This window comes from Stomoxys calcitrans, chromosome 1 (assembly GCF_963082655.1).
Source record: "Stomoxys calcitrans chromosome 1, idStoCalc2.1, whole genome shotgun sequence".
Taxonomy (NCBI): Eukaryota; Metazoa; Arthropoda; class Insecta; order Diptera; family Muscidae; genus Stomoxys; species Stomoxys calcitrans.
In genome coordinates this window covers 114,866,110-114,893,307 of record NC_081552.1, presented here as the reverse complement: position 1 = coordinate 114,893,307, position 27,198 = coordinate 114,866,110, and the positions used below count along the sequence as shown (strand labels likewise).

Sequence of the window (27,198 nt, the reverse complement as noted above, 5' to 3'; positions counted from 1 at the left end):
TTACTCTCCTGCAAATCTTTGATAAAAAAAAGTACGCGAACAGACTTCTCATTACGCGCCTCCGACCCACGACCAACATTCCTGCAATATTTTCTTTATTCTAGCTTTAGCCGTTTGGGCTGGGCGGGCTAGCTTTAGCCGTTTGGGCGCGACTCTTTAATATATAGAGACTTGCATACGCCCGTGTCACATATGAGGCACAACGCTACAACGCTACAAAAAATCTTTTTTTTTTATTTTTTGAATGAATCAAACAGAATATTTCTATGTATTGAAACCAACGTCACTTGACGTTTAAGTTGGTGGGTTTTGTTTGTTTTCATCGCATGTTGCTTGTGAGTGACATTGATTTTGCTTTCTTGCCTTTTGAATTTCTAATACATGATTCCGAGTGCGAGTTAAAAAAAAGTGTAAAACATCCAAGTCAACGCTAAATTGTCATAAAACTCTTTTCTTATACTCCTAAACGGCTGACCCGATTTTCTTGAAATTTTTACAGTTTATGTAGAATGACACCATGATCAAAGTATAGTATTTTTTTTTTTGTATTTGACCCTATCCAATTTCGAATGGGTCAAAAAATTTTACCTATTATTTAGTTGGATTCGGCATCAAATTATACTCTTATATCCACGTTTTCTCCATAGGTTGCAGCAATTTTTGAAAAAAAAATTATTGGCCTTTCGAAGCTAGAACCGTTAATTGCCGAAAAGGTTCGCTAGTCATCAACAGCCCATGCTCTACATACATTTATGGCATCAACTTTGTCCTTTGCTGAAACTGTCTTTAAAAATGGCGTCTGCTTAAATTCTAGGCAGCACTTTGTTTGAGGATTGATGTCTTGTAAACATATTCGGCAGAAAGCAAACCCGGCATTAATACTGCCTTCTTTCTTTATTATATCTGCAAGGTCATCATTCAATTGTCTGACATTTTTGAGCATCTATTAAAAGTTTGCATTCTCAAATATCGTTAAGTTTTAGTTTTACAAAAAGTACATACCCAAAAAAGAAATTATTTTTATGTTTGTTTCTATAAATTAAATTAGCAATGCGTCCTTTCGCATTGAAATCTGAGAAATCAGCATTCAAATGGTACGACAATTAGTTTAAAGTCCGGTACGCAGCTTTAGCGAAATTTTCGGTAGCCAACACATGGTGACTAGCAACCACACATTTACTTGGCCAAACTGCCACACTTTCTTGCTGTTAAATCATACATTTATTGAAATAAGTCGTTGTTATTAATAAATAGCATTAACGATTTTTTTATCAGTGCTAAGTTCTTGTAATATTTTGAATATGGCTATTTCATTATATATTATTATATTATATATATTTATAGTTTTCGTGCAAATTTAGTTAAATTTTTTTTAATTCTATTTTATTTTTAAATTCAAATCTTAAATTTTAAAACTGTTTTCCACAAAAAACTTTATCAGTTTTTTTATTCCACGTAATATTGCTTTTGAATTATATATATATTTTATTTTATATTACCCATTTTTATAAACTTTTTTCTAAATCTAACGCATTTACAGTTTTGAGGCCACCATGTTGCAGAGGTTAGCATGCCCGCCACTGGTGTGAGGTAGGTCATCCAAGTGTCATCTTTTGAAGAATTTAGACAAATTTTTTGTTTTAAGTACATTTATTTCGTTAAAATGTTCGCCAACTTACTTAGAGTTTGACTTGGTCTTTATTTTTATTAAACATTCAAACATCTTTAGATGTCGTGTTACCATCGTGCGAACTATGTTTTTGAGTTACCTTTTGATATATCTATGTACTATTTATGTTTTTTAGGTGTTTACACGCATGCACTTTACAATTCAAACAAGACCAAGTGTTGGATCATATAAGCCTTTTATAAGATGATGCGAAAAAAACCAAACAGCTAATTCTGCTTCCAAACTTTATTTTTTTATTATATGTGTTGCTTAGCAAGAATAAAAACAGATCTTAAATTGCAATAGGTAAAATTCAAAAGACACAAAACAATTTCATAATGATCATTTAGGAGCAAAGCTGCAGTTTACATATTAACATTTACGATCTGTCATACATTGGTTTTGCAAATATTTTATTACAAGCATACACATTCTGATTAATATACATATTTTTGAGTGTAGTTTGAGCGTTATGAAAATATCGTACACACATCGATGTTCATATGGAAGCGTTTTTTGGTTTGTTTGTTGGTTCTTTTTTTAGTGGCTGTGTTTATAGCTTTTCTTGACACAGTGTCAGCTAACCATTGTTTTTCGAATGTCATTCATATTGTTTTGATCGAAAAACAATTGCCGCAAATCTGCTAATTCGTTTCTGGCACCCTATTAGGCCTTACTCTTTCCATTACATGCTCTGCAATTTTCGGCTTAAAACGGTAGCACAGTATGCATTTTCCAATGATTATGCTTATCAACTTTCTACCACCTATCGGCCAATATTGCTGACGAATGATGGCTAGAATGCAATTATTTTCAATGATAATACATAAGTAAAGTTGTGGTGACGACCAGGTGTAATAATTGGATGTTGAGATCATAGTTCAGATTTGAAGACGTCCTCCAACCCTTAACAATTTTTTTGAGTCCACAAACGGCAACAGCGAATGCAATTTACTGGATTTTGAAATATTCTGATTGGAACTTGAGTGTTTAAATTCATCTGCAAAGTATTGGGTTGCCCAAAAAGTAATTGCGGATTTTTCATATAGTCGGCGTTGACAAATTTTTTCACAGCTTGTGACTCTGTAATTGCATTCTTTCTTCTGTCAATTATCAGCTGTTACTTTTAGCTTGCTTTAGAAAAAAGGTGTAAAAAAGTATATTTGATTAAAGTTCATTCTAAGTATTATTAGAAATGCATTTACTTTCTTTTAAAAAATCCGCAATTACTTTTTGGGCAACCCAATATACAGATTGAATATTACGAAACAATATTTTGGTACCCATATTTATCTCCTTGTCTGTTAAATCACCGAATATTCTCACACCTTTTGCCAAATGTATAAAGCCCCAAACGTATCCAAAAACTATTTGCATTCTAAAAAATAAGTTTAGATATTTACATTTCAAGGAGAAATCTGCAACTTCAGTTGATGGTGTTAACACAGTGCCTTTGGCCAAAGTTCATAATCGTGATATAAACAATTTGGCCCATTTTTTCAAATATTGTGTTTTAGAAGTTCTTCTGGTGTAGCCCCTCTTGATAGTATATCAGCTGGATTTGGCAAGGTTTGAACATGGTGCCATAACATATTTTGGTCATATTTTGTATTCGGCTTACTCGGTTGGCCACAAATATGTTATAATTTGAAGATTCTACCTGCAGCCATGCAAAAACCACAATCGAATCGGACCAGCAGTGATATTCGAAAGTATTTCCTAATATAAGGGATATTTCCTCCAACACCTCGGCAAGAAGTAACGCAGCAGACAATTCCAATTTGGGTATAGTTAAGACCTTCAACGGCGCTACTCGTGATTTGTAATGCCACTTGCGTTTCTTCTCCCATCTCCGAACGAACGTAAATGTATGCCCCATATGCAGCCAGACTGACATCGCAAAAACCATGTATTTGCATAACAACATTCGGAATGGAAACATGATGGGGGAATTCGATTTTTTTTTTATTTTTTGAAAATGTTGACGCATATTGACGCAAATTTTTCTTCCATAAGATCTGCATAAACATTTTGGCTTTAGTTATAACAGGGCCAATTAAGCCAAGAGGATCATAAAAACGAGCTATGGATGATAAAATACTTCTTTTTGATATATTTTGGGTTTCATTAATTGGTAGAAGGAAAATATAAATTTTTCCGACTTGGGATTCCATAGTAGCCCCAATGTTTTAATTATGTCCGTACCCGACTTGGGATTCCATACTAGCCCCAATGTTTTAATTATGTCCGTACCATCATTAAATTGAAGAAATGTTTCACGGTCACTAGATGACACCCCAAGCAGTGCTGACTCTTTATTAGAACACCATTTTCGAATTTCAAAATTACCTCGCTTTGTACTACCTCGTCAATGGAATTGGCGCCTGAAATCAAATCATCCACATAAAAATCCCTTTTCACAACCTTAGCGCCAATTGAAAGTTATTACATTGCGCGTATTGCTAGGAAGGCAGCCGGTTTAGTTCCATATGTAAAGGTATCAAGCTTATAAATTTGTATATTTTTTCTGCGTTATTCCTCCATAATACACATTGAAGATAGTCATCGGCGGTGTTCATTCGTACGCATCGATACAATTTCAATATATCACTACAAAGAGCTATTCTAAAGAAATGAAAGCTAAATAATGTGTTAAACAATATAGGCTGCATAGTTGGCATATGATGGAGATCTGAATATTCCTTCATAAAGTCAATTTAATTCCTCTTAATTTCTGGCATTTTACACAATGTTTTCTCGAAAATAAAAAACCGTTTCAGTGCTCGATCATATGAGTCACCGAGTAGATTTTTATCCAATTTCTTGGGTAAGGAAACTGAATACTCACCTGGGGGTAATCTTACCTTAATCTTATCTTATCCTCAGGGCAAAATGCAACAGAATTTCCATAATTATTCTCAATCTCCCAAAAGCTCTTTACAATGTCGGTCAAAGACTCATATTCAATATTTGATTTAACTTTGCATACCGCTGCCAATGACTATGCGTTTGTACGAAAAACACCACCACCAGATACGACCCAGCCTAGACGAGTTTTTTGTACTATAGCCGAAATATTTCGATAACGAATTTGACCAACACTTAAAAGTTCGAGAAACAGGCCTGCGCCAATCAAAAGATCATACGACTTCTTTTATAAAAATCAGCATCTGCTAGTTTTATATTATCAGGAATTTGAAATTGGTCAATATTAAGGCCTGGATTAGGTTGGTAGTCGGTAATAGCCGGAATGACAACGGCACCAAATGAAGCAGAATAATTACTGTGACAAGACTTTATTTCGACATCTGTTCAGATGTAATATGATCAGCTATCATATTACCTTCTCTAATGCCAGAAATAGATATATTTCAATTGCTTACCTTAAGATGAGCCTGGGTAGCAAATCGTGAATTTACAAATTTAGCTGCGAACCAGAATCTTAGATCGCACGACAAGGTATAAAACAGCCAAACTTATTCTTCACATAGACAAAAGCAGTAGCCAATAACACGCTTAATCCATTTGAAGTCTCTGAATTTTTTATTGGATGATACAAGACTAGATTGGGATGTAACCAATGAGACTGGGTCAGTTGATTCTAAATTCCTTTCGGCTTCATGAACCTGTACTTGGCTGCTTTGCGAAGGTGTTGGGTTAGATTCGGAGCCGCCATTTGCAATGTGCAGTAGTGATTGGTGCTTCGAATTGCAGAATCGACAAGGTCCAGATTTGCACTTCCGGAGTCTGTGGCCTTTTCTCAAACAATTTAAGCATAAATTTAATCTTTTAAATTCCCTGAAGCGATATGTTGGTGATAAATTAGTAAACTTTGAGCAATTTATTATGTGATGGTCTTTCTCTTCCCAAAATGTACACACCTGGAGGCTGGTTGCGGAGGCAATAAGCACATTAAGGCCCTGAAAATTTGTCTTTTTATTTATCTGGTGATTTGATGCTTTGGATTTCATAGAACTTTCTAAATTTTCCAACATGCGACACCTTCGTTCTAGAAAAGATGATGAAGATGTCCACGAAGGCAATTTATCATTATGCAACTGCTCTTCCCATTTTGCTTGACCTTGAGTGTCCAGTTTCAATGTAATTAAATACTCCAAAAATCCATCGGCCATTTGTTCCTTGCAGCATATTGTCTCAAGAGTTCGAATCAGCTGGTTCCAGCGATGAAATAGTATCCAAGGCTGCACCTGTCAAACTTGCTTTCAAATGTTGAAATTTTTCTAGGTTAGACAAATCCATAGCATTTGCTATAACCGTAGAAAACATGGCAAATGGTTTTGAGTTCGTATTTAATTTTTCAGCTTGGGCTTTACCTCAAAATACGATGTAATGAAATTTGATCTAATCGTATCGTCCATGTCACTGTCACCATTTTCTTTCAAAGCCGATCAAAATGAGAAATAAGCTTTTCGATGTTGTCAAGGCGCACTGAAAGATCAGCCTCATCCAAACTATTTATTTCATCCGTAGTAAGACGATTATTAATGTCCTGCATCTGCTTAATAATAGAATCCACTTTCTTAAAACACAGCAAAATATTAAAAATAATCTTGTCAGTCATTCCCATTTGATGAAGAAGGGTTCTTAGTAGCCACAATTTTAATTCGGTGTTACGTAATTTAGAATATAACCTTTAAGTTAATGACAATGTCGTTCAAACCCGTATTAGTTGTAAAAACAACTAACAAACCAATTAGTTTTATTCTGGAAACCAACGAAATGCGCCTTTTTGAATAACCCAAATGATATTAAATTTGTGATACTATTTGCCTCTAACTATCACGTCGGGGTCACCAAGTGTTGGATCTTATAAGCCTTTTTATAAAATGATGCGAAAAAAAACCAAACAGCGAATTCTGCTTCCAAATATTAAGCCTTTCTTACATGTGTTGCTTAGCAAGACTAAAAATAACCACAAAACGATTCATTCAAAGCATGTGAGTCCATATAAATGCCTAAATTGTGCTAAATAAACACAACTCTGAATAATGTCAAAAGTAAAAATGATTTTTTTTCCAAAAAAATTATAAAATCAACAACATTTTAGGGATAAAATGTGGTACTACGTTCTTTTAAGTGAAAACATTTCTGAAATCCGTTTTTTTCACTTGATGAAACAGAGATGCCCTATTGGAAACTTTAGTGATTTTGGTGATTAAACCTGCTTTTTTCGTAAAAATACATCTGGCAGCATTGGTAACTGTCAAATAAACATATGTTTCGTTAATTATTACAAAATAAATATATCTGCTGTGCAATAATGAAAGTCAATAGCTCATATGGTATTGTATTTAAAAAACATGATTCTCACATACGATTCAATGGTTTTCATATTAAGATGCCTGTTGCTGTAGTTCAACATTCGTACCGAAGTTTTACCATTGCCACAAAAGCCATAGCTGAAGTCGAGCAAATGATCCAGAAATCCGAATCATGGAAAGAGTATCGTACACACTCGCAAAGGTAAATGGAGTTTTAAAGTAATACTTTCCAAATTATTATTTTAATATTTTTAGCATAAGAGTCCGTTGATGTTGCTGCTCTCTGTCACAGGCCAAGAAAATGGGCTCTATTGTACATGAATAAATCAATGTAGTTAAGTAAAGGCCACTGCTACGCCAGGATAACAATGTGGATTCGGCTCTGAAGTCTTCTTTCATATCAACGACAAGTGATTGATCTGCGAAAGTTGGACTTGAACACTACAAAACTATTATTCTCATTTGCTCTAATAAATGAGTTTGTTTCTACAGAATGTCATTAACTCAAAAAAATTATATTTTGAGTTTTGTATATCACTCTTCAAGTACATGAGGGAAGACATCGTTTTGTTAATTTAGTCAAACATATTTTTGTTAATTTTATTTCTTGGGCGCAAATTATTGGTATGCTCTTACTTCTTCTTGCGACAGTTAGAAGCACGAGGATGGAGACGAGCGTAGTACTTACGGCCACCGCCGGTATCATCGTATATATGCGTCCACTATGTATGATGTCCACTAAAATCCTTAGGCAGTTTCTGTTGATTATAATGGAAAGGCGAAGACGACTGATAGTGGTACGTTTCGCAGCACTGTGGGCGTCCTTGGTTTTGCTCTGCAAATAAAAAAGTAAACAAGCCTAGTCTTATAAAGTTAGTTTGTAAAAGTAAATTTAGAATAAAAAAATCAATTTTAATTTGAGAATACACCTGAACATGTCCAACGCTAGACATATAAAATTATATGTTGCATTGAAGCAAATAGTTAACGTACATTAAAATGCTGATTTTGTGTTTTTTGAATAAGTTAATGATAAAGAGTTTGTGTTTGAAGTGATTGTGGTGCCTTTTGTTTTGCTGGTAATGGCATTTTGGACTATTTTTGCATAACCCTGGCGGCTGTATTAACATTGTATTGACCAAACATGTTCATTTAAAGGTAGTGGCAGTTGCCCAACAACAAGATATTGAGTGCACTATCCGCCAAAATCTGTGATTAGTGCAACTCTGATTTTGTGTATGCTACTAGTTCGCGCCATTTTTCGTTGATTATTTATGTTATAGTTCTTAACTATAATACACACACACAACCAAAACTCGTTGACAGACAGTGCACTTCGCGAGAATAAATAGTACTCAGATGTTTACGGTACGCTAACTGGTAGTTATATCATGGTATTGACATCAACTGTTTTTGCAGTTTCGGAAGTATGTCAATAAAACATCTTTAGCAAACCGATTGTTTAATACTTGGTTACGGTATGCAATATTTTATTTCAGCATGTGTGGCTTAATAATAGCGGATATTGAATATATATTTGACCAAATTTGGCTAATTTTTGGGCTGAACAATTTGTTAAAACCACGCAACTCAAGCGCACAATATAGCCAAGCGGCAACAGAGCCTTCATTGTCTGGGGGCGAACGTTCATCAACTCCAACTCCCATTCCACACATTTTATTGCCTTTTTAAATCTTTCTAGGCCGTAAGTTGTTTTTGTGTCCATACTTCTTCAATAAATAATGCATTTAACTTTATAGTACCACATATGTGTGTTTATGGTCACCAATGCTAATAACGTTGAGTTACAAAAAGGTTCTCAGCTATAGCGTTTTTTTGCATGTGTTTTATAGCCACATGGAATTTGCTTCCCTTGGGCGTCGCTAAATGCCAAATTTCCAATAGTTGAAAAAACAAGTTATGGTGAAATGAAAACATTTCGGCAATTTTTTTACTTTTTTATATGGATTTTCACCGCAGTAAGCGAACGTAATACCACCCTTAAGCAAGAAGAAATAAATGTTAACAATAGTGCCTCATAACATTTAAGTTCGAGTGTGAAAAAGTGAAATTCCCAAAACATCTCAACTATTGTGAACGGTTGAGATATTCCTCAAAACGACATAAGCAAAACGAGTCAATGTAGACATGGCATTAACTAAAAAATTCTCATAAACATTGGATTAAGGAACAGGGGATACTTCCAAGACATATTTACCGAGGTAGTGTACAGCAGTGCACTATCTTTCAACGAGTTTTGGTTGTGCGTGTGCATTATACTTGAGACCGATAACACACACAACCAATGAAAATGGCGGGAACTCAAAATCAGAGTTGCACTAAATACTGATTTTGACAGATAGTACACTCAATTTTTTGTTGTTGGACAACTGCTTCTACATGTTAAACTCATCTTGGATACTTCTCTCATATCAATGAATGCAGTCCGATTAAAGTTAAGACCAATTATAAGGGCCTCCATTGTATGCCGAGTCTGAGCGGCGTGCCGCATAGCGACACCACTTGGTAGGGAAGTTTTAACATGGCATACCTTAGTAGCATTAGTTAGGGGAGAACAAACGCTGAAAATTTTGCTGGATTTGAACCCAGGTGTTCGGCGTCATAAGTGGACATGCTAACTTTTGCGCCACGGTGGCCCCACAATTTCCACAATCAATAAACCGAGATTCAAAAACAATGTGGTCACTTCATGTAAGTAGTCCTCCTGATAGTCTAACCGTAGTAGATGTCCAAAGTAAGTCAGTGAAATATAATCCCATGGGATTTACATGAAAATATACATATAGGGCAACTATATTGTAACGTGAATTGATTCCATATGAAATGAGAGACTTATTGCTCCATATCCTATAAAAATCGCCGATAAATAATGCGATCTGTATTCCATATTTAAGATAGGATGAGCCGACAGACTGGAATTTACAGATAGCATACGTATCGCACAAAGTCATCATGTTCTATAGCAATAGCGCGTAGGGTATGAAATAAAATAAATCAGTCACTAGCGACCGTCACAACTACGCAAACAACACAATTTACCATGGCGAAATAATTAAAGGTGGTCTCATTCTACAACAACAAAAAAATCATATGGTGCTGTTCGCCATCTTGTCATCAAGCTGAACGACGTTTTGCCAACACACACATAAAGAAATTTGCGTGCGTGTGTGTATATGTGTGCGTTACTAGCAGAGAATATGTGAGAAAGAAGATAACAACAAAGAGAATGCAAACAGAAATCTTGCAACTTAACAACGTCAAACCTGATCGGCTGCAAAAAGCTATTCGCGTGAGACCATTATTTACCAAAATAATGCTGGTGGTAAAACATATGATGGGAGAGCTGCCTATATGTGTTTCTATTGAAAAAAATTTTTTGAGAATTTCTACAATAAGGAAACAATGTTTTGTCAAAACTGAAAGACCTTAATACCTACCTTAAGCCAAAAATGATTAAAATTCGGCCAAAATTATTAATCGATGTTTGTCACCATCTTGTTTCTACACAACTATTTTTCTTGGCCAGCTTTGGCCGTTTGCGCTGGGCGTTAATCGTTCAATCAGTAAATCAGTCAGTCACGTAGCTCTTTTATATATAGATATAAAAGCAGAATAAGCAAGGGTCGAATCTTATATTTCCTCCATGGATCGCATGTGTGAAGCTTTCACTCTCTAAAGGCCGAAACAGAATGAGCGTTGAGCTTTGTTATCACAAAAAAAATGAAAGAGGTATATTTGCTAACAATTGTTATTTGTTTAAAAGAATATGAACGAAAATCCAACGGCCAAAACTCCCCCCAAAAAAGGATTCTCAACTCTGACGACTCAAATCGAGCTTCATTCATTGTTGCCAAACGTAAAGTAGTGCTTTAAGGCGTCAAAGTTAAGATTTTTTCTAACTTTTGAGCATTGATTTTGTGGGATTTATTTGCAGAGTTGCATTTTTCAACGCAACGCTCAAAACAAAGCTCAATGCGCTATTCTGTTTTGGCCTTTAGAGAAACCATGGAAACTTCACACAATTAAGTATTTGTCTAATCATGCTCCTGTAGAGTCATTGGACTCGGATTCAGGCCCCATTTTGAGCCTACGGCCCGTCTACATAATGCCCAACATCTGTGAGCCTTCTCAGTACGCTCCTAAATGTGACACTTCCAATTCAATTTCCTGTCCAAGATCACACCTAAGTATTTGATTTGGCATCGAAGGATTCTTATATTTTATGCGCTTCCTCGTGCAGGACAGTCTCCTCCCTAGATATATTCACTTACAGGTAGTTGCCCAACAATAAAATATTGAGTGCACTATCTGTCAAAATCAATGACAGATAGTGCATACTCAAATCAACTCTGATTTTGGGTATGTGACTAGTTCGCGCCATTTTTCGTTGTTTGTGTGTTATAGTTTTTAACTATAATGCACACACACTCAACCAAAATTCGTTGACAGTTAGTGCACTTCGCGAGAAAGTATTGTATTCAGCTGTTTACGGTACACTACCTGGTAATTATGTCATGTCTTTATCGACATTCCCTTGACAGAGGCATGCTGTTTGTATTTGAGCAGTTCACTAGATGTCCTACTCTTTATCATGGCGTCCATAATACGTTCCATGGTTTTTAGTTGAAATGTAAGGCTTGTAGGTCTGTATCGCAAAAATGGGTATAAATGGGTATAAATACCATCCTTGCTTCCTGTTATGATTTCTGAGTATATGCAAGTCCTAGGCACGCTGCAAAAATATTGGCCACGTGGACGCCAGATAGCCCGCTTACATCTGAAGTAACGCCGGAAATATTCCATGAGGGTCGGGTGACATAAATGGTTTGAAGCTCCTCAAGAATTCCTTCATTATAAATTTATTTGTTTATTTATTTCATTTCATGCAATGCGAAGCCATCAGGCCTATAAACAATCACACTATGCGTAAGACGTACTTTTTCTAACATAAGTTAAAAATACTCAAAAATAAAAAACTTAGAAAATGGAAAAAAATTTTAACCTATTTAACACTTACTGAATCAAGATAAAACTAACGCAATGGAGACTCCAGACAGTGTCCAGCAGAGGTATACTTAGTTGGAACATTAACGAAGGAAGCGCGCACGGCCCCTGAGTCTTCATGGAGGATTGTGACTTACAATAGGAGGCCAAGGCCATCACGGAAGGGGAAGATGGTCGCTAAGAATGGTAAGGAGCCGCCCTCTTACACCAGAGTGGCATGGAAGCACAACAGAGATGAGCTGGCTTATGCAGTCATCAATAACGGCTGTGCATCCGGTCGGATTCCACCAGATCAGTGGAGAATCTGGTTAACGATCGGATTTTTGAACATGTGTGGAACTCTGTAGCGGGTCCACCCATACAAATGATGAGTTGCAAGTTAAGAGGGGAGATCTTTACGCTGAGTTTTGCGTCGGTGGAATGTATTGATACCGTCAAACAGCTCAGAGGTATCCACGCTCCCTGGGAGAGCGCAAAGCTCGACTTGGTGAGAAAGATGTATATCCCCCAACTCACGAAGGCTACGGTCTTCACCAAGGGGTGGGTCAGTAAATTTGCGACGGAATGCATATTGGGATTCTTAAACAAGCAGAACCAAGGCTTGGTCGCAGAGAAGTGAGAAGTCTTCCACAGGGAGGAGAAGGAGGTTGGCATTGATCTCCGTGACAAGTTTGGCTAAGACTAAAGGCTTGGCGCACTACGGGAGCAAAGCTGCCTTTTTCAAGATTGGGAAGACTAGGATAGGCAGAAATTTTCATTCTGCGACATCAGGCCGTGCAGTGGCAGGTGACTCAACACCGCCTAACAAACAGGGGGCCGACAACGAGATCATTACGGCAACTCTCAATATTGGAAAGACTAGGAGACGCAAAGATCCTAATACTTAAATATCAGGCAGTGCAGTGGCGAGAGACCCAACACAGCCTAACAAGCAGGAACCCGACGACGGACCCATCACCGACTTAAAGATTCGGAATACTGGGATAGGTAAGGATCTAAACATTGAAACATTAGGCAGCGCAGCTACAGGAGACTTAATGCAACCAAGCGAACGGTGAGCCGATGCTGGTACCATTACCTACTCCCAAGGACCCCATTTACTTAAGATTCAGAAGAATAAGATAGGCAACGATCCTAGTATTGGAACATCAGGCAGTACAGGGAATGGAATCCCAATACAGCTTAACGATCATGGACCCGACGATGAAACCATTGCCGACTTTATAAGAAGTCGGAAGACTAGACTAGGCAATGAACCTAAAACGATGAGATCAGGCAGTGCAGATCAGACAGGAAGGTCAAAGCAGTCTAAAGAACAGGGAGCAGACAATGAGATCATCACCTACTCCCAAGATGCCCATTTACTTGAGGACCAATGATTGAGGTAATCTAGATAAACCTCCACCGGAGCGAGACTGCTACACACGCTCTGATTGAGAAAATCAGCAAGGGCAAGATTAATATTGCCTTAATTCAGGAGCCATGTATCCGAATAAGCTGCCGGAATAAGTTGACATCCAACTGGATAAAATTCGTAAGGCTACTCAGAAGAAGACTTGGGCAAGATAATTAAATTGTCCAAGCATTGAAGACATTTACGACAATGTCAACATGATTATGACTTTCGAAAAAAGTTGACCTCTTCGGGAAAGGAAATCAGACCTGGATGACCGGGGAGATTTGCAATATTGGGAAATAGGTCCGCAGATTTTTTAACAGAGCACGTCGTAAAAAAGCGAAAGTTTATTGTGATGTGTATTACACACGGCTCAAGGAATACAATAAGATTACCAGAGCGGCAAAATGTGCCTCCTGGAAGCTTTTCTGCGAACAGGTCGATAGCGTTAATGACGCCGCCAAGATAAAAATGTTTCTCTCAAAAACCCATGTCCAAACTGAAACTTAAATAGACGACATGGGAGTGAGAGCAGAGACAACGGAGAACATGTTGAGGCTTTTGATGAAAACCCATTTTCCACAGGATACGAAGGGACTCACGGAGACACCGGAATCTTGGAATAATGACGTTGATCGAAGGTTTATAATAACGGAAATTATGGTGAAGAAATCCTTAAGGAACTTTGAACCATTTAAGTCACCCGGACCTGATGGAATATTTCCGGCGTTATTACAGAAAGAGGCAGACTGTAGGCAGACCGAAAGCCTGGCAGGAGGCAAGGGTGGTGTTTATACCCAAGCCCGGCAAGGCAAGTTATGCGACACCAAAGGCCTACAGACCTATAAGCCTTACGTCCTTTCTACTCAAAACCATGGAACGTATTGTGGACACCATGATGAAGAGTAGGACATCCAGCGAACTGCTCAAATACAAACAGCATGCCTATGTCAAAGGAAGGTCGGTGGAGACTGCCCTGCACGAGGTTGTGCATAAAATAGAAGAATCCTTCGATGCCAAAACGTACACTTGGGCCGTATGCATTGACATCGAGGGGCTTTTAACAATGTGCGGACCGACACATTGATCCAATCCTTAGACTAGTACCGAGTGGACTCGGTCCTTAGAGACTGGATAAACCATATGCTAAGAAATAGGTGGATAAATTGTGTGTCCCATGGCATAAATATAAGGGAGAAAGTGGTACAGGGCACGCCACAGGGGTGAACACCATAAATGACCTATTACGGATTCTGACTATGCAGAAGGGTCGAAATGGTCTTGCATATGGCATATGACTGGGCTAGACCCAGAGGTCTAAATGTTGACCCAGAGAAGACTGAAATATGCCTGTTCACGAGGAAGACGAAGGTGGGCCAATTTAACGCACCACGTTTCCTCAGTAAGACGATTTCGATATCTGACAAGGTCAAATACTTAGGTGTGATCTTGGATAGGAAACTGAATTGGAAGTGTCACATTCAGGAGCGTACTGAGAAGGCTCACAGATGTTGGGCACTATGTAGACGGGCCGTAGGCTCGAAATGGGGCCTGAATCCGAGCATAGTCCACTGGCTCTACAGGAGCATGATTAGTCCAATAGTTACATACGACTCAGTAGTTTGGTGGACTGTTATGAAAAAAGTGCAACATAAGGACCATACAACAGGTGCAGAGAACATGTTGTCTTGGCATAGGCAGACCGATGAGGTCCACGTCCACTAGGGCACTGGAGACTATTAAGTGGAAGGCAGCCACTGCGGCTATGAGACTTAAGGCGATGGGAGAATGGATTGAGGTTGGGAGCAGCTCATACCATCGCGGTATAATCGAGGCGACGATAGAAAACCTGGAAGGAAGGGAATAGGTTTCCGATCGGATAAATGAGATGAACCTTAAAGTCGAATGCGAGGCACTGCTGCCTTCTGGCCATTGCCATCTGAAAGATCATGTTACACGGATGGATCACAGCTAGAGCACAGAGTGGGCCTGGGGGTTTACATTAAGAACCCAGGGACTGAGATCTGTTTTAGACTGCCTGACCATAATACGGTCCTACAGGCGGTGATCCGGGCGATCGCGGAATGTGTGAAGTGGTGTGATGCTAACGCGAGGACGTCGAGTGTGAACATCTTTACCGACAGTAAAATTGACATAAGGGCAATAACAACCAGGACGGTAAGGTCACGAACAGTCTTGCAGTGTAAGAGGGAGATTAACGCCTTCTCTAAGGATGGCAAAATCCGCATCGTTTGGGTGCCTGGCCGTAACAGAGTAAGGCGAAATGAAAGGGCAGACGATTTGGCGGTGAAGGCCAGAGGACTGCCGTCAATAAACTTGGTTAAGCCAAAACCTTTCGGATCGACGCAATCCGAGTTAAAGGAGTGGGCGACGAATGCGCATGCAACATTGTGGAATAGCGAAACGGTCGGTAGGACGGCGTAAATCTTATGGGGGATCCAGATCGCGAGAAAACGAGGCTATTACTGAAACGAAGCAAGAAGGAGGTCAGTATAGCTATTGGTATCATAACGGGACACACAGGACTACGAACTCACATATGTAAAATCGGTGCGGCAAGTGATAGCATGTGTAGGGCATGCGGGGAAGATAATGAGACGTTGGAGCATTTCCTTTGTCAATGCCTGGCTTTCGCGTCTACAGATACCGGCACTTAGGTGGAGACACAATACCAGACATGGGCCAACTTAGGGGAGTGGTATTGAAAACAATTAAGGACTTTGTAAGTAGCACGGAATTCCTAACTTAAATTTTCTTTTTAGAGGTTACTTTATAGTTTGTAGAGCGCACAACAAGCCGATTACGGGCTTAGGTGTATGTCCATAGTGGCATTGGGCGGATTCCTCTTTTCAACCTAACCTAACCTAACATTTTAATATCTTTTTAAAACACATTCTTGCCAACAGGCCATACAACTCGAAATTTTAAAAATTTCTTCAAAATTGTGCATTTATATTCTTTGAAAAATCTGAATGTACGATATTCCGCCTATACACCTCTTGGCCGGGTACAAATTTGATACAACGAACCCTTCTGTTATACCTTTCGGCGATCCTTGATAGGCCTTGTGCAAGTTATCGCCAATCAGAGCACTGATCACCTCCAATTTATTTGGTCCTGCCAAATCCTTCACCTCATGATAAGACATCGACATAAGTTTACGGCACCTCTTTCCAGGTGCGGCCTTTCCCCTAGCTGTTATAAAGCCCCATCGTCAACTTGTCCATCTATGTTATCAAAACTCGTTCTACTACACAAATACATAAAAAAAATACACCGCGGAAAATAGAAAGAAGAAAATACTGTGATGGTCTGATTGTTAGAAACTAGGATAGAAGAAAATATAATCCGGTCAAGAGTGTATAACCACAAAAGTGGTGTATAATTACAAGCAAATGCTTGTATAATTACAAAAAAAAATTTGAAAAATCTGAAAATTGGTGTATAATTTAAAAAAATCAATCACGACAAACATAGATGTCACAGTTATATATATATATATATATATATATATATATATATATATATATATATATATATATATATATATATATTGCAATAAAGATTAAGCTGGTTCTTATACTAGGACAAGCACAAACACATAGCTTTTCCTAATATTGTACTTAGAAAAAACATACTCTTATATTAAATTGCACTACATTTTAATATATTTTAGGTGATATATGCCTATTGGTTTTCCCCAAATCGTTTGACAGCGCCACGGCATCCAAATAGTGCGAAAAAAGCGTTACGCCGGAGGTCGAATGCACTAACGTCCTCAACGCGCATTCAATTTCAATGACATTGTTAAATCTTTCAATGACATCAGCCATTCGACAGAGGCGTGGTCAGTGATGAACGTAAAGTTCATCATCTCAACGTATGGCCTGAATTTCTTAATCGCCATGCAGCCAAACATTCCTTCTCTGTCACGCTATAATTGCGCTGATACGTATTCATCTTCTGATAATAATAGAAAATGGGGCGTTCCTCCCCCCGGTCATTCAAATGGACTGCCCATATACCATACTACTGGCGTCATACTGTATGAAGAACCGCTTCGAAAAATCGGAATGGCGTAGTACAGGTGCTGAAGTCAAGGCCCGCTTAAGACCCTCAAATGGCGATTTGGCCTCATTGGTCATCTCAGAGCCCAAACGGCATCACCCTAACTGATAAAGGGGATGTCCTGGCACTGTAAACGCGGTGTATGCCTTGCTTTCGGCCTCGAGCTCGATGTGCCAAACAGCAAACTTCAATTCGACACTGCTTATGTAGCAGGTCTCATCGATTCTGCTCAAGATGCCGTCTATATTTTGGAGCGGATACGCGTCCTTCATTGTCAACATGTCCAATTTCCGAACACCTAGGCAGAATCGATTTTTTTGGCTTCCTAACAACCGTGGTTCTGTTGCTCCAGAGACTTTCACTCTCCTCTATCACCCCTAGCTTGAGCATGTTATCAATTTCCTCGTATACTATGGCCTGTACTACTGGCGAGATCAGATAGTGGCGGACCTTTACAGGCGCCGCGCCATTAACTAATGTAATAGTATGTTTTTCTCAATGAATTTTGCCTAAACCCTTATCTTCAAATGTATCAAAATATTGAATTACTTTCTGCCATTTCTCCTGCTGTATTGGAGTCAGTTCGTGCAGGTTTAATTTATAAATCTCCTCTTCATCTACCACATCCTCTGTTATTTTCTCAATGTTAGGTTCATTAACTGCTATGATATCAGGAGCCAATCCGAACAATCTCCAAAAATCTAGTCCAATGTACATTTGCTTCTCTAGTCCAGGACATAAATAAAAATCCATATCTTTAATCTGGTCTTTGTACTGTATTCTGAATTGAAACTTTTTCAAGGATGCTTAATGAGGCGCCAGTATCTACCAATCCTTCTACATTTATTCCTTGCACTTTGACGTCGGTCATCCGATCTGATTGGTCGCTAGCCCTAAAAATGGCTTCCAGCAAAATCTTCGTTTCTTTCCTTTTATTATTTAACTTTGCCGTACCTTGGGTATAATTTTGGTTGTATCGTCTTTATTATGGCCTCATCCAAATATTCTTTCTATAACTCTATCATAATTTTCTTACCCAACCTCTACGGGTACATAATATCCAGTTCCAGGACGGAAAAACCTATTATTTGACGTTAACAAACACTTTGGTCACCAATTTCAAAAAGAGTTTCCTTGCTAGCGACAGTTCCAACAAATCATTGGTGCCCTGGAAATTCTTTCACAATGGACGGCGGCCACCTCTTGCATAATCTTCCTCTGAACCAGTCTCAGTCAAATCTTTATAAACATCGTTGACATGCCTAGTGGGACGCATAGGAGGGTGAACATTTCTGTTATCACGTCTGGGGAAATTCTTCTCGGCCTCATTACATTCATTCTGAGCTGTTCGACAGATGAGACCTGTATTGGTTAAACGATTAGTTGTTCTATCAAACATCAATCCTAATTTATTGGTTTTAATTATATTATTTTCCCTTCTCTGAATTTCAGGTGCTTCGGCTACGTTATTATGTCCCGCGGTTTTTCCCATGCGCTTGCGGAACTAGGTGGACGTTCTGATGCCATATCTGGGGTTTATCCCTTGCGCTTGCGGAACTAGGTGGACGTTCTGATGCCATATCTGGGGCGTTAATAGGTGCCTTCTCGCTTCTATCCTGATTCAAAGTTATTTGGGACAACTGGGTGACCGCTTTTGAAAGATCGCCAATAGCCTTCCTTATGTCACTCATTTCTGACTGAACCGACTGAAAACGGTTGACTACAGCACATGGGTAAACTATTGCCTCACCCTGTATGTGGCCTCTTCCATGGGACATTATCGGCTGTTGCACCTCCGCACCCTGTACCTGAGACCCGGCTCCTGACGATGACGCATTTATTGTCTGAGACATGTCCGTAATTTGACTCTCTCTGTCCACAATACGATCTCTTCCTCTATCTGTTCACCCAGAAAAAGTTGATACCAAACGTGGACATTTCAGTACCATACGGTATTGATAGTAAAGCAACACCGTATGGTACAAAAACAATACCGGCTTATTGGTTTTAGTACAAAACGTTATTGATCATTCCACCCCCTAATGAATCCAAAAAAAAAAACATAGAAAATAATTTCAACCTAATTTTGTTTCGATTATTTATGTTAACAATTACCAAATAATCTTACACCGTGACCGAACGCAATTATTTTTATTCAGCAATTGATTCCATATTCATCTACTACCAGAAGTGGTTTTCATATGAATATGAAACCAACACAGAATCGTTTTCCACACAATGGACTATCATGTTTTTATGTAGAAAGTCCTTAGAATTTGCACTATTTAGATTTTCACCGCACCCAAATAATATTAAAACATTTTATTTCTTTAACAAATATTTTATAATGGCGACAATATTTTGAGTACAAAGCTTCTGGCGCGAAGACAAGAATATAAATGTGACGCCGTCAATTTTTAACAGCCTCCTTTGTCTGGTATTGAAATGATACCAAATGGTATTAAACATCTTTGGCCAATGGCACAAACAAATTAATACCAGGCTGTATTAACAAAATACCGTAATTTTTCTATCAGTGATCTATTTACATCAAATGTCTCAGGCTTATTTCTTTTTTTATTTTTAGCCTGCGCTCGGGTTTCAATACTCATAACTAGCTGTTAAACACCAATGAAAAATATCAAACTTCTTCTCAGGACACTGGCCACAAAAAACAACTTCATACGCAGCAAATCTGGCGTTTAAGCAAACACAACAATCAATATTCGACTTAAAAACTTTCAATAATTTCGCTATACATGAGGAAATTATAAAGCGAGATGTGATGTGTGGGGTATTCTTCTATTCGGCCCTACTCAATGGAATGTGAAAGACGACAAAATTAAACAGAAACGGGAAAATATAAAAATTATTATTTGGGAAGTGCTTTGATACGCCGTCTTCATGACCCTAACAATCCCTGATTCTTCTCCTTGGAATACAGCTAACCTCTAGATATAATCTAAAGCATCTCTCCGGCCCGAACCAGGGTTACGTCAAACTCCATGCTGAAACTATTTTAATTATAACTTCTAATTCCGAGTAACTTGTGCAAATTTTACTCCGCGCCTCATCTTTAGCATTGGTCGTTTCTACTCTAACTCAAAGTCATAGAGTTACAGAATCTCGTACAACAATTCAATACATTCATCAGAATGACTACGAAACCCTGAAACTCGCTAACTCTTAGTTATGAATATACAACTTGGGCTATTGCATTCATCAAGTGTTTTATTGCACAGTGCTTAGGTCATCCACACTCCTATTTTCAGATAACGGTCTTTTAATTTGAGCGCCATTATTCTTACGTAACCCTTTCTGCAGCTTGGGGATATTTTCTTGGCACCGGCTAGCTTGGTCGAACTCTCTGGGGAGGTTCCAATCAAATATCATCCCTCTGGACCCGTCTATAATAAAAAAACTAATTCAACATCAGAGACAAAACATTACTTATACCTGCACTTTCACATTCCATTTGTTTTGGGAGATAGTCCTATGACCTCCGGCCGCCCGACCTACCTTGGCCAACATTTTTAATATATCTATGTGACCACTTACCACTTTACATTCCCCTGAACTATTAACTTTAAAGCATCCTATGGTGAGATGTTAAAATGACGTAGGGGTGGTTTTTTACACTGGTGAGAAAAAAAAATTAATTTTACTGTGCCGATCGATCATTTTTTCTAACAATGACAAATTTTGACGTTTGGAATAAATTAAAACTAAACAAGATGTGCGCGCCACATAATAATACAGGAAAAAGCCAGTAAATAATAATTATTTGCGTAATGAATGTTATTCAAAAATATTTTCCATTACTGCTAGCAGTTATATTGCAAATGCGAACGTTGCAATATTGAGATATTTTAGGTCTTGCTTTGGAAAATAGGAAAACATGGCGAGTAAGACAAGTAATATTTTTTTTTAAATACATCTGTATTAATTATCTCTCAATTTAAGGAAGTTTTGTACATGGAACCTTATTCACGAAAAATTAATGCAAATGCAAATGTGCTTAAATTTTTTCTATTGTTTACATGATAAAGAGGAACGAAACTCATGCCAAAAGAGAAAAATCACTAAACAGCGGCGCCATCACCAAGAAACTACAAACACCATACTGTACTTTTGTCCATTATTGTTAAACAACTACCTTTTAGAATTCCGTTGCCAATGATAATAAACAATAATTTTAATTTTACTTATTTTATGACAAATAAGTCGTTTAAATTTGGTGACGTTTGCCCACAATGTAGGCAGCAAGTTTGGTAACAAACAAACGCCAGTGATTTTTCAATTACTGACATGGGACTTTGCTCAATGAAACGTCAAAATTTGCTGTTCTGTTAAAAATCTAACTAGCCCCTGGGCTACTCCAAAATTATTCACCACACTTAACGTCATATTTTTCTATCCCTACAACTTTGCTACCATTCGACACACAGCCATAATATCAATTTTGTAATATTCAAGATATAAACATTTTCATGATGATCGTTGTGGCTTTTTTCGTTATTGTGTGGCTTGTTCTTCAAATGGTAAAATTTTGTCGCACCAGTCTCACTTATTATTCGTGCCATGCGAGACAATATTGGTGGGGCGATGTGATAAAAGAAAAAAGAATGGCTTAACACATGGCGAAACAATTAAAAGTGGTCTCATTTGTACAACAACCACAAATCATATGGTGCAATCCGCCATGTTGGCATCAAGTTGATCGTCGTTCTGCCAACACACACAAACAAATTTGTGTGCGTATATGAGCAGATAATATGCGAAAAAGAAGATAACAACAAAGAGAATGCAAACAAAAATCTGACATCTTAATACCGCCAAACCTGGCCGGGTGTTACCAGCTGCTCGCGTGAGACCACCTTATGAAACCCGCCTTGGGTTTAACAGTTGTATATGTAAGTGTGTAAATGTGTTTGTGGGTACCAAATGAGATGACACATAAGATGATATTTACATATGTGTTCACAAATAGAACCCACGGACGGGAACCAAACATAGATATATGGGGATGACAATAAAACACAGAAAACTAAAACAGCAGCAAGACTTTTTGTTGTGCTGAGCTTTTGCTCTCATGGACATTATTGTATGGGTGATTCAATGTATGGATGATTCTGTGAGCTACTGGCGCCAAAAGTGGTGGCGCCAGTGGCTGACAGATGGAGTTGCAAATGCAAACTTCTCACATATCAATGAGTGCAGTCCGATTTAAGTTTAAGCTTCTTTTTATAGCTGAGTCCGAACGGTGTGCCGCAGTGCGGCACCTCTTTAGAAAGAAGTTTTACATGTATTTATGAATGAATCAACATACTACACGTCACGTCATTACAACTTACCCCACGGATGCCACTTACTACCAACAATTTACTACGAGTTGTAATGAGTGGCGCTGTCAAAAATGCCGAATGTCATCATGGATTCTTTCATCAACACGCAGCCGTCAAGGAGTATACAGTCATATTTGCAAAAAATTAAATAATTTATAATTAATATTTTCTTTCCAGGTACCGCCTAATATGCATGGCACTGAGTGAACATTTCCCTTGGTCGCATATGTTAAGTCAAAATACCCTTGGGCAGGAAAATTAACGTCACATATTGACAACTGGCTTTGTTTACTCAATTGCATGCAACAATGACAATAAACACATGGCAGGGGGCGACCATACACAGCACCAAAGCAAAAACCTTCCCCCATGAGCGAATCAGAAAAATAACAATCGTGGCCAAAAAGGTCACTAACCCAGGTGCACTTACATGAATGCAAGTGTTCCTTTCGTTTCAATATGATTGTGAAGAAAAAATATCCCACGGCAACGGATACTTTATCCTCACAATCGCTCCGACCGCCAGGAACTTTTAGCTCCAAAAAATATACATATGACAATCCCACACATTCAATCAATTTGGACACGGCGGAACACCGGCAACAAAAATATATGTGGTCCAGCTGCCCAGGTGTCCAAACAGCTATCCCAGACCCCTCCAGCAACGATTAGGGTTCTCTCGCTGTCAAGGCATTTCTTGACATTGAAGGTGCTTTCAATAATGTAAACCCGACGTCAATTATGGAGGAGTTGGAGGTTCTGGGCATCATCTCTACCGTAAGAAAGTTTATTAATAACTTACTTACTAAAAGATGCATTACGGCATGCTTGGGATCTATGGATCTAACAAGATGGGTCAGCAGAGGAATACCTGTAGGAGGTGTACTGTCTCCGCTACTTTGGATTTAGCTATTAACAATATATTATTGTCTCTGGAAGAAAAAGGTGTAAAAGTCGTCGCGTATGCTGATGACGTGGCATTTGTACTAAGAGATATACTCCAGGAAGCTCTACGTCCAACGGCGAAGTGGGCTACGGAAAGTGGTCTAGGTATAAATCCGTGCAAGACAGAAGTAGTTCTTCTCAGCAGGAGATACAAGTTGCCTACAGTATAACCTGTCTCCTTGCGAGGAGAGAATGTTTCATTTACAGAAAGCGCAAAGTACCTTTGTGTTTTGCTGGACAGGAAGTTGAACTTCAAATCCAACATTTTGGAAGGGGTAAGAAAGGCAACTCTTGCCCTATACACCTCCAAGAGAGCCATTGGCAAAAGTTAGGGGTTTAGACCGTGCGTCATGCATTGGGTATATACTGGAGTTGTAAGACCTTTATTGCTATATGGTGTTGTAGTCTGGTGGACGGCGCTTCAAATGTCCACCTACTGTTCAATATTCAACAGGATCTAAAGGATGGCTTGTTTGTGCATCACAGCCGCACTGAGGACGACACCATCTGATGCACTGAATTTAATGCTACATCTTATCCTCTGGACATTGTGGTTAGACAAATTTAAGCGACCACTGGCGTGAGGTTTCTGATGTTCCATGCAGTATGGATTACACTAGTCTTGTGTCGTTCCGGTCCGAACTAGTACCAATGAACGACTCACAACATGGAACGACCGGTACTAGTTCCATCTCTTTCGCTCTCATAGTTCCATAGTTCCATTTCTATTTTCATTTCATTTCCAATTTGGTTCCATCGGTTCTACTCAACTCTTTCATTTCAACATTAGTATATCGACAGCTGTTCGATAGCGATGATTTTTATTTTCTTGTCAGTCATTCGGTTAAACTTGTCTTCGTAAGTCGTGTTGGTCTTGGTAATGAAAGAAGAAAAAAAAACGAAAAAACGGCTTTCTTCAAAGAAAATAAAGTGAAAATTCAAAATTCGTGAAAGAATTCCAAAAAGTGAGTTCAAGAAGTGATTTTAAGTATTTTTTAAATTAATTTTTGTTTTTGTTCCTAGCAGATGGCTGAAAAAAGAAAATCCAGTGCTATTTGGGCTCATTTTGAAGAAATTGCCACGGAAAAGGCAAAATGCAAATATTGCAAAAACATTCTCAGCATTGCCTCGGGTTCAATTGGGAACCTTAGTCGGCATATGAAAAGGAAACATCCTCTAATACCAATAAAAGTGGAAAGGCAAACCCAATCTATTATCCACGATTTGGAGAGTAACATTATAGACCAGCAACAATCAACTAATATTGCCAAAACTGCGTCAAGTGTTGATATCGTTGATATTACTAACAATTCTGGCAGCATAGCTTCAAATGCAAGAACTCAATCAAACATAACTCAATTCCTCCAAAAGCCACCGCCAGCTCGCAAAGTGGAGAAGATAGACCTACAACTTCTAAAAATGATAGTTAAAGGGCACCACGCATTCAGACTTGTTGAAGAGCCTGAATTCAAAATCCTTTTGGAATTGGTTTCCCGTTGTCCAAATTATACATTGCCGTCTAGAAAAAAAGTTTCGAATGTGTTGTTGTTAAGCACCTACAATGATGTCTTAGATGATGTTAAAATTCAAATTCAATCTGCGTCTGCTGTATGCCTCACTACTGATGGATGGACATCCAGATCCCATTGTAGCTACTTGGCTGTAACAGCACATTATATTAACAACAATACCGAAATGAGAGCACATTTGCTATCGTGTGTAGAATTCAATGAAAGGCATACTGCTGAGAATCTGGCTGCTTGCATAAAGGAACTTTGTATAGAGTTCGGTATTTTGAATAAAGTGTCTGCAGTTGTGACTGACAATGCATCAAATATAGTGGCTGCAATCCGAGCAGGAAATTGGCGTTGGGTTGGGTGTTTTGCACATTCACTTAATTTGGTAGTTCAAAACTCATTACATCCAATAGACAGCATATTGAAAAAAGTAAGAAAAATTGTTACTTTTTTTCATAAAAGTTCCAATGCACTAAAAAAGTTATATGAAAATCAACGACAGGGCACACAAACACCACTCAAGTTAAAACATGATGTTGAAACCAGGTGGAACTCCACATACGAAATGCTGCAAAGGATTTTTAATCTAAAAGATGCAGTAATTACAACGCTATCATTGATTAGACCTGATCTCTTGTTTCCACTGGAAGAATGGGACTTAATAGAGGAAATTTTGCCCATACTGAAACCTTTCTATCAAATGACAATGGACATTTCAGCAGAAAAAAGTGTTACTTTGTCAAAAGTTTTGGTATTATGTAACATTTTGGAGCAGACCATTTCAAAAATTACTTCTACTAATTCTATTATTTCTAACATGTTGACAATACTGAGGAATGACTTAAACACAAGATTTGGAAGCTATGAGAGAAACTACCTCTATGCTGAGAGCGCGCTACTTGATCCCCGCTTCAAGCGCAGAGCATTTAAAAGCGAAGGTTCTTACGATTTTGCTGTACAACAATTGAGGGAAAGGATAATCCGCATAAGATTGCCAGACGTTGATATAAATAACAATTCTGAAAGCGCAAAGCTTTCACCTCAAAACGATGACCTTGATGAGCCGGATTACTGGAAATTCTTTGACGAACAATATAAAAACAATACTAAGACTGAAAACAACACGGCAGCGGCCATAAAAGAATTGGATAAATACTTAAAGGAGGACTATATAGGACGAAAATTGGATCCTTTAAAATGGTGGAACTTGATGAAAAATGTGTATCCACGACTATATATCCATGTCTTGAAAAGATTATGCATTACTGCAACATCGGTACCATGTGAGCGAATCTTTTCCGCAACGGGACAGATAATTAGTGAAAGAAGAACCCATCTAAAACCATCGAAGGTAGAAAAAGTTGTATTTCTACATAACAATATGTAAAAAAATTATCGAAAATTGTTTTTTTTTTTTCATTTAGTCTACATGTGTAAAGACATATTTTATACTTTGCAAAGTATTTACAAGATCTCAATTATTTTTACTAAAAATTGTCTAAGAGGCTAAAGTGCTGATTAAAAATTGGACACAAGACTGTATAGCTTTTGAAAAATGTTTACTGGCATTAAAAATGAAATATTAAACTTAAAAATACATAAAAGATATGAATATGCAATTTAATTTCTAAAATTTAAGTCTTAAAATGTTTTATGTATAAGTGTATAATATATACGTATATTATATATACAAAGAAATGTACAAAATGCTATGTTTAACAAATAAAACCATTTAAACCATAAGACAATTCTTATTAATGTTAGATCATAGTTAATATCCAGATGGTTCACTGATAAATCTCCGGCGCTCAAAGGTTATGAGGTCGGTCGGTTGATCGATGGTGAGTATTTATGGGAGGTGGTCTAATCCCAAAGAAATTACGGCTTGACAGTGTACGCCACTCAGGAGATCAGGGAATGCAATGTAAAT

General features: G+C 38.1%; 1 protein-coding gene across 3 annotated transcripts; it reads left to right on the top strand.

Annotated features, from left to right (window-relative positions):
• The first annotated feature begins 24,376 nt into the window (after positions 1–24,376).
• Positions 24,377–26,906, top strand: LOC131994268 (E3 SUMO-protein ligase ZBED1-like). Of its 3 annotated transcripts, XM_059360931.1 has the most exons (3): positions 24,377–24,716; positions 24,778–25,698; positions 25,771–26,905. In XM_059360931.1, exons 2-3 carry the CDS (start codon positions 24,778–24,780, stop codon positions 26,653–26,655), a joined length of 1,806 nt encoding a protein of 601 aa, XP_059216914.1. In that variant the 5' UTR covers positions 24,377–24,716; the 3' UTR covers positions 26,656–26,905. The 3 variants fall into 3 exon arrangements, with proteins under 3 accessions (XP_059216914.1, XP_059216913.1, XP_059216912.1); XM_059360930.1 differs by having other exon boundaries at positions 24,775–26,906; XM_059360929.1 differs by having other exon boundaries at positions 24,778–26,905.
• The last annotated feature ends 292 nt before the right edge of the window (positions 26,907–27,198 follow it).